The 8547-nt window shown below is 38.4% G+C and overlaps 1 protein-coding gene across 1 annotated transcript; it reads right to left on the minus strand.

Annotated features, from left to right (window-relative positions):
• Positions 1-100: 100 nt before the first annotated feature.
• LOC126596132 (formin-like protein 4) lies at positions 101-2931 on the minus strand. Its single transcript, XM_050262623.1, has 2 exons — positions 1610-2931; positions 101-1490 (listed from the first exon to the last, which is right to left on the minus strand). Exons 1-2 carry the CDS (start codon positions 2740-2742, stop codon positions 173-175), a joined length of 2451 nt encoding a protein of 816 aa, XP_050118580.1. The 5' UTR covers positions 2743-2931; the 3' UTR covers positions 101-172.
• Between the last annotated feature and the right edge of the window lie 5616 nt (positions 2932-8547).

The raw sequence follows: 8547 nt of genomic DNA on the forward strand, positions 1-8547 counted from the left end.
AGAACAAATATTTGTGGATGGAACGCCTGTAATCGTTAGTGGGAAAGACGAAGAAGACGAACTATGCAAGTTATTGGCTGAAAGTTTACGGAATAGAACGTTGAAAAATCACTAAGCTATTTACGGATTGTAATCGAGCTTTTTGTAATCTATACACATTGTAAAAAACCATTCAAAAATCATTGTCTGATTCACTGTTAGTGCTCCTAGAGTTTCCCGACATGAAGTTCTTAGGCAAGATCGGGAACCTTACGGGGTTCCTGGGCGGCGAGTCTGCTGACGATGACCCTAAACTCGCTGCAACCGCCTTCTTCTTCTGTATATTTCGAGAAATTTCAACGCATGCTTGATCAACCATGCCTAGAAAATCTTTAACTATGACAAATAGTTGAAATGGGTGAGCCCCTTTATCCTTAGAAGCCCCTGCTTGATAGTATTCTGTTGTTTTCTTCACCAACTCCATCACCCTTTTCTGCTCTTCTCTCACCACCTTCAGCTCTTCCTCTGCTGCTTTGAGAAAACCCTTCATGTCCCTAACGAATCTTCCACCGTCATTCTCGCATTGGAGCAGGAGTTCTCTAGTTTCCACCACGCGGGTTGTGAGAGCTGAGCACATCCCTGCAAAGCTGTCATGATCTATACTAGCCGCCTTCTTCACATTAGAGAACTCGGCACTGATGCCTCCAACCACTGGCAATCCTACCGTCATGTACTCCCTCTCTCTTTCCTCTTTCGGTTTTATATTCTCAGCACTTGGGTTTCTGTTATGGCTCTGGCTGTTGCTGCGACTCAAACTATGATTCGTGTTGATTACACATCGCTTCCCCTCAGATCGCACCACTTCTTCCACAACGAAATTGAGCAGAGTTGTTTTCCCATCACTGCTTCTAACGTCGGATAGCTTTCGAAGAGAACTGAGGTTGAAAGCTTGGGCATTGCCTCTCGAAGTTCCTGCATTCATGCGGTTTCCAGCCTTGAGAATTGCCTCTAGCAGCTTCATGAAAAGCCCTCGTGTTCGAAGCTCCTTGCACCCGAGTTCAAGTGTTTGTACAGACTCCTTGAGGCTAGCAATCTCCACGTCATAGTTGTATCTGAAGAGCATGGCATTGAATCGAATGAACGCTGAGGGAACAGCTTTGAGAATGTGGTAGAGGAAGAACTCTGCGTCAGCAAGCCTTGTAGGGTCTCCACTGTACTCAAGGATTTGGGATTGTTCTTCTTCGGTTGGAGCAATTCTAGCAAGCTTTTCAAGAGTCTCTACATCGAGACCTCTGCCCTCCATGAGCACATCAAGGAGCTCCTTTCGAGAAATCGTCAGCGATTTTATGACAATGGCAATGTTCTGGGACTTCCGGCTGTCCAGGAGACAAATCTGCGCTGATGGACCGACGTTGGCGCCCCTTGGATTCGCTTGGCTGCTGTCTCTTCCGGGGGATAACCGTTTGGTGGCAACCGTACCAAAAAGCGCTTCCATTAGGTCACCATCAAATCTGAGAGTAGCAAACGTTTAGAAACTTCAAAACCAAATACAATATAAAACAACACGGTTAAACGCGAAAAACTAGTGTGTAGGAGGAGAAAAATGGCATGCGGAAGTCACTTTCATTACCTGAATGAACCATCCATTTTGTCCCACACCATGGAATTCTGAGTATTATTTGTGTTCACTTTGTCCCAATGTAGTGGCTTCAGTTTCACCTGATCATTTCCTGCTCCTGATGAAGATTCCCCAGGTTCACCTTTCTGTCCCGGAGATGGCTTCGACAACGCGTTCAAACTCCGCACTTTGGGTGGAGGAGGCGGCGGTGCAGGACCATTCTTAGCTGCAACTTTCGGTGCTGGAGGAGGAGGCGCTGCGGAGCTTTTCTTAATTGCAATTGGGACAGGAGGTAGCATTGGCGGCGGCGGCGGTGGAGGCGGCGTTGGTGGTGGGGAAGTAGGAGGCGGAGGACTTGACGGTCGAATAGTTAGCTCTACTTCTGGTTCTTTTGATTTCTCAACAGCATTAAGAGACGTTGATCCATTTCGAATTCGATCATTCACTAACTCTGGTACATCATTGATGTGGGAAGTTGAAGACTTTCCTCTGAGCAGAGGAACTTCCTGTACGGGCTCACGCCTTCTTCTTCTGCTACTCCCTTCGTCTTCCTCACCATCTTTTCGAAACAACTCCTTTCGAAAACTCTTCTTCGAGTTTTTCGCTTCGAGCTTCTTCCAGTAAAGCACGTCCAGACCGTTCTCATCAACAATGAACCCCTTGAGATTCCCATCATATCTTGAAAACTCACTCTGATCCGCTACAGGAGGCCCCGGCTGAGGCTGGCCTCCTTGCAAACCTCCACTTCCACCACCACCACCACCACCACCACCATAACTACCCCCATTAATTCTCTTGCGCCGCGCAACAAGGTACCTATATACAAAAAAGAAAACCAGCCCGGAAATCACCAGAGTGGAGGCTGCAGTGATCGCTGCAGCCTTCGCAATCTGACTCTTTGACGCAGACTTTCTTGGCGGCAAAGGCACCGGCTGCGGCTGTGATTCCTGTTGCGGCGGAGAGTCTTTGGGAGGCGATGAAGGTGGGATTTCGGGTGACGGAGCCGTAAACGGATAGAAAGTTTCAATATTTTGAGGGGATTGGCCATGACAAGAAGGAATAACATTTACAAAAATAATAAAAGTAATTAAAAAACCATGAGTGAAAAAACAAGAGAGCATCCATGGCCGAATCCTGACAGCCATGAAGCTTTTTGGAAAGATTGGAGAGATGGGTTTTTGGAAACTGAATCGGTTGGAACTCTCTGTAAATTTGTTGACATTGAATGGAAGAATTTGTCGTGGTGCTTTTTGGGGGAGGGTTTGGTTGATGAAAAGCTGAAAGCTTCAAAGTTAGTAGTTAGCTGTTTGTTTTTCCAGAATTTCTTCCCGGGCTTTTTTATATATAATTCAACCACTCAACATATGTTTCTAAATTGGATTAAGTTCACAACCCATTACTAACTACAAATCCACGCTTTACCAATTCAAGATTAGATTTTTAATTCATAAAATTAATTAAACAAATGACATGACTGGTTTACTGTTTCAAGCCAGAAATTATGGACGGTTTGTTGAAGTGGTAAATCACCCAATTTGTTTCTATATAATATATTTATGAATTTATAATTGTCAGATGTAACGGGAAGATGCCTGACGGCAGAAGCGTACAAAGATGGAATTTGATCCGTTCCGGACCTTAGTGTTTAGAGCTTAGGGATCAAATCATCTGGGTCGTTGATTGGTTTGTTTAAGAAATCAGAGCTGTTGGTTTTGTATGGTGGGTCAGAAAAATGAGTTAATGAGAACCGTTGGATTGAATTTGTGCTGCCCAGATGAGTTGATCCCTAAGCTTCGGACACTAAGGTCCGAAGCAAACCCAATTCCTACAAAGATATCGATGCTTCCATCGCTTAGATTTAGGGTGATAGGTCTTAATTTATTAGATCTTGGTAAACTTTAGTGAAAAATGAATTTAGTTTTGTAAGTGGTGGATTACTCTAATAGTTAAGAGTTTTTTTTTTCTTTAAGTCACTAGTCTCGGGTTCAAACCATCTTCTTTCATTACTATAAACTTTAAAAATGTGACTAGTTGGTGGATTTGTCATGACAGTTTTCATTTTCAAAACCGAAAAAACTCTTAAGAATCGAATCCAAAATGTGTTGTGAAAGTTAGTTGGCTACGCCGACATGTTTACTCCCAAGTCTCATTCTGGACCTTTTACTTAATCTTGCTGACCTAGTAATTAGAGATTAGTTAATCTTTGTACGTAATGATAATATCATCGAACAAAAGTCAGAAAGGGAGACTTTATCAACAGTCCCCATCCCTTCCTTCCTTCAATAATTTTTACAGCTGAAATGCATTTGGGCTTTTGACGCGTTTTTTTTTTTTTTTTTTTTTTAAATGATGCGATTTTTCTTTCATCAAGAACAATTACAACAATTGTCGCATGTACCGACGGAGCTAAGTACAAAATTTTAGTGGCTATAACATAGAGAGAGTTTTAGTTTTTAAGCTTAAAGATACTAATCGTTTAGATTGTTTTATAATTTTGAATTGTCGTAGCCCACCTATTAAATGAGAAGTACGAATTTTAGAGTTGTTTTTAGGGAAAGTAAGAGTTAATAAATGTTAAATAAACTCTATTCTTTAACGAATACTAAAACTTACCAGTAATAAACTAAAACTTCTCTATTCTTTAACAACTGCTAAAACTTAACAGTAATAAACTAAAATTTCTATACCACACAAGGTTCCTCATTGTATTCATATGAAAGTTTGAAGCCTAGAAAACAGGCTATAAATGTTTCATTTCGAATTATTACTTTTAGAGTTTACTACATGGTTTTATGTAGGCAACAAAAAAAAAAAAATTGAGCATTTGATTTCGCAGTAATAATTTTAGTTTATCCCACCTGTTGAATAATTCCGCACTCCGTCATTGATCTCATGACGTAAATACATGTTTCAATGATCAATCTGTTAATGTGAAGATAATTCGAAGAAGCAAGTGTGAAGAGATTATTGTTGTCTTTAATGATCCGGACTTTGGACGCGTTGAAAACTATGTTAAGCCAAAAAGGCGACGAAATAAATTGGTCAACGATCTCGGTTTCATGCGTTAGGAAAAGAAATGGAATTGTAGGTTTTGACGATGACTTCATTGGCACACATTCCCCATGAAGAAATTGGAGAAATAGTGGTTGAAAAAACCCCACAAATTGATTACCTATTTCTTTACCCACCAGAAAAAAAAAAGGTTTGAAATTTGAAATAAAATTGGATTATTTTATCGGAGAAATGGTGGTTGTATTGTTGATATTCAAAAAAGCGAGATACATTCTTCAATAAGAACATTCCAATAATATTTGAAGGTTTCTCGAACTAAAAAAACTCGTGCTTAAAATATTGTATCTGAACGAAAATTGTGAAACTAATATTTTTTTAAGCTTGTATTTGTGAGAATAATCATGACATCTAGGGTGACTAATACTTTTGTTAATCATGACATCTAAGGTAACTAATACTTTTGTTTTGGTCAGAGGTGATATTACGAATTTGAATTTTGAAACTAAATATTTTTTTTTTTTTGGGATCATTTTGAAACTAATTAATTAGGTCAATAATTTAAAGGATAGAGAGTTTTAACTCATGATGCATGGTAGAAACTCAACACCCAATTCAATAAAATGTTAGACCACTTATGAAAATGATCTCTAAAATTATATAATGATTTGCTTTTTCACGTCTAAGGACTATGCAATTCTTTTAGACGTTGTCGTGCCTGAAAATTTAATTATTCTCTGTTATTTGAAGGGTAAAAAAGTCAAACAAGTCCTTTGAATTCCTTCAACTGTATGACCATGCGTACCGAGTTTGAAACTTTCTAATTTTCCTTCTTTAAATTATTGTAATAGTTTCAAATTAGTCTCCTTCCTTCTAATAATCGTAAAATTTAAAAGAAAAAATTATTCTCTGTCCTAGTATCCTACCACAATTTGTCGGTTTAGGGTCCTCCACATGCTTCTCTCACGGGCTTTATGTTTAGCTCTTTCTCTTCTATTTGGGTTGGGCCGAATGGCCTTGTAGTTTATTGTGGTTTAAAGGCCATTTCTAATGACAGATTGAAAAAGGCCCAATTTGGTAATATAGGTGACATGGGCCAGTTTGCTTCAATCTATGTGCCTTCTTGTGATTGACGGTACTGAAGGTTTGGGGCATGGCCATTTTAAAAGAAGGGGCATGGCCAGTTTGCTTCAAGAAAACCGACATGTACCGGGCCGGTTTTCACTTTATTCTCTTTTGATTACAAGCAATATTCTACGCTAAAAGAATCGGCAGTGATTTAAACTCAAGATGCAATTAGTTAAGGTCATCTCCAACCGAAGGGTCCAGAGGGCCAGAAGGCTGAAAATAGCCTGAAAACCGTCTCCAACCAAGGGTTAGGCCAGAGGGCTCATGGGCCCGATGGAATCTGAAAGGGCTAGAGGGCTAGCCCCTTCCAGCCAACCAGCCCCGGGCTGGCCAAAATTTTGTGTAAAAGTGTTGGATTTCCTATCGGATATAACCGACATGAATAATATTTATTATTGAAATCGTGTCAGTTATAACCGACATGAATAGTACTTTGAATATAAATGGCATCGTAGGAATCAGTTTGACTCAACGGAATCATGTCGGTTATAACCGAAACGGATAGTAATTTGAATTGCAATCGTCAGTAATAACCGACACGAATAGTTTAAAATTTTGAATACAACGGCTAGCTGATTGCAACTAGCCGTTGCCTAACATTTTTTTTTTTTGTTATGAATTTACACTTTTTTTTTTCTATAAATACCTAAGTCATTCCTACACCATTTCTCACATAATTTTCACCTTTGCATACTATCTCACTTCATTCTATTTCAAATTTAAGTTGTTAATTTAAATAATAAATTATGTTTGGCCCTATGACCCTTTGACCCTCGGTTGGAGACGGTTTTTTGTGACAAGGCTAAAACGAGCCCTATGACCCTCAGTTGGAGATAGAGGCAAATATGGCCAAGTACTATTCATTAAAATATTAATATCTTGGAGGGCCAGAGGGCTAATGGCCAACCCTCGGTTAAAGATGACCTAAGAGAAATGCCCTAACCACCATATATCATTTTCTTTTATTTCTCAATATCGAAAAGAAAAACACAACTAAACCGGTTTTCAAAATGTCAAAACCACATGACAACAAACTCGTAAGGAATAAAACGCTTTTTTCTTTTCTATCTTAATCAGAAAAGAAAAAAATGTTCTTCTAGTGGTAATATCTAAACCTCTTTTGTCTATGCATAAATGGGTGTCGTTTACAGCTATCATGAGTCTTCAATTTTCACATCAAATCTCACCTAAATCAACGGTTTATAATCATCTACGCCTAACTAGTGGCAAAAGTAAAAAAAAAAAAAAACTTATATGATATCGTTTACCAAAGTCTTGAGGATATAGTTTTAAGGGTAAATTAAGATCAATTTTTCCTTGATTACATTTGATTGTTTGTTGCTTTGGTGGCCATCTCAATGAATAAAAAAGTTGATGCCTTTGGTGAGACCAAAAGCCAAACTAGTCACAACCACTAGACCCACTTCCTCTTTTTTTCTTGATTCACAATCAAAATGATTCAAAAACAAAAACTACAGCTCTGCATTGTCTTCTCTCTCCATCTCTACTTCCCATGTGGGGGTCCAAATGATATTTTCTCAAAGATTAGCCACTCCTACATATATCACATAATCTCTTCCATTCAATTACAATTTTAAGTATTATGTAATATTGTTGATAAATTCTTGGAAAGAGACTTTAAGAAAATACATGGTCTCTGAAGTTGGCATAACTCCTCACTTTAATCTTTGAGATTGTCTACCGTCAATCATTTTGGTTCATTCTGTGAAAAATCTCCGTTAGATTGAAGAAACCACTAGCTTAAGTAGAGGAGTTTATTTGACCAAAACATCCTCAATTTAACGGAGATTTTTCACAAAATGACCAAAATGATTTACGATAGACAATCTTAGGGACCATTCTATTGATTTAAAATCTCATGAACAAAAGTGAAGAGTTATGCCAATCTCATGAACCATTTTGGCTAAAAAGCCTTTCAATAACCCAAGCGTAGAACTAGTCCACAAAATGAACAATGAAGTTTGAATCTGAACAAACAAAGTGTACATTATTTTGAAATATCAAATTACTTAGTAAGCTTGACTACGAAAGCGAAACTTATTTATGACTTCTATCGTTTCAGTAAATTTTGCCTGCAAAAATTATCACATGGAGGATGAGTGGGTCTCAACCCTCAACTATGAAGGCTTTAGAGCAGGAATATGATAAGCATGCCCACTTCCAGAGAGACAAAGAGACAAAACAGGGGAGTTGAGCTCAATGGGCATTTCAAACACGTCCAATTCACAATCCCATTCCAATATATTCTCTCTACCAGACAAGATCTTGCAAGCTCATCTCTCCAACTCAACCAAATCAATACCAAATCTCTATGTCTTTTTAATTTCCAATCCCCACCGATTCACCCCACTCTCTACAAATGCACATCCACTTCCCTTTTCTTCTTCTCTTCCTTTATTTTTTTTTTGTTTCTTAATTTTTTTTGTTTGAATTTTGAAGCAAACCTAACGTTCTCTAATGTTGCTATTTAGCACGGTTAACAAAAGCGATATTCAAAGTTATTCTAATCCAAAGCGTGAGTGTATCGTAAAAGCGATTTCACACCAGATCATTTTTCTTTGCCAGAAGAACATTTTTGTATCACGTTGTGTGTACTAAAAGGGGTATACTTCCTCGAGTAACCACGAGAGGTTAAGATTCGAAAGAACCCAACTATTCCCTTTGTGACTTTTTGTATTTTTTACCATCACATACAATTCGTATATTTTAATTCGTTTACTGACGCATACGAAATCACATAAATAAGTAGACATCTAAAAAAAAAATATTCATTATCCGTCCCACACAACACA

The sequence above is a fragment of the Malus sylvestris genome, chromosome 13 (assembly GCF_916048215.2).
Source record: "Malus sylvestris chromosome 13, drMalSylv7.2, whole genome shotgun sequence".
NCBI classification, from domain to species: Eukaryota; Viridiplantae; Streptophyta; class Magnoliopsida; order Rosales; family Rosaceae; genus Malus; species Malus sylvestris.

Coding starts and splice junctions, on each gene's coding strand:
- LOC126596132 (XM_050262623.1), bottom strand. CDS start 2,742: ATGGCTGTCAGGATTCGGCCATGGATGCTCTCTTGTTTTTTCACTCAT. Junction 1,491..1,609: donor AAAATGGATGGTTCATTCAG/GTAATGAAAGTG, acceptor TGCTACTCTCAG/ATTTGATGGTGACCTAATGG.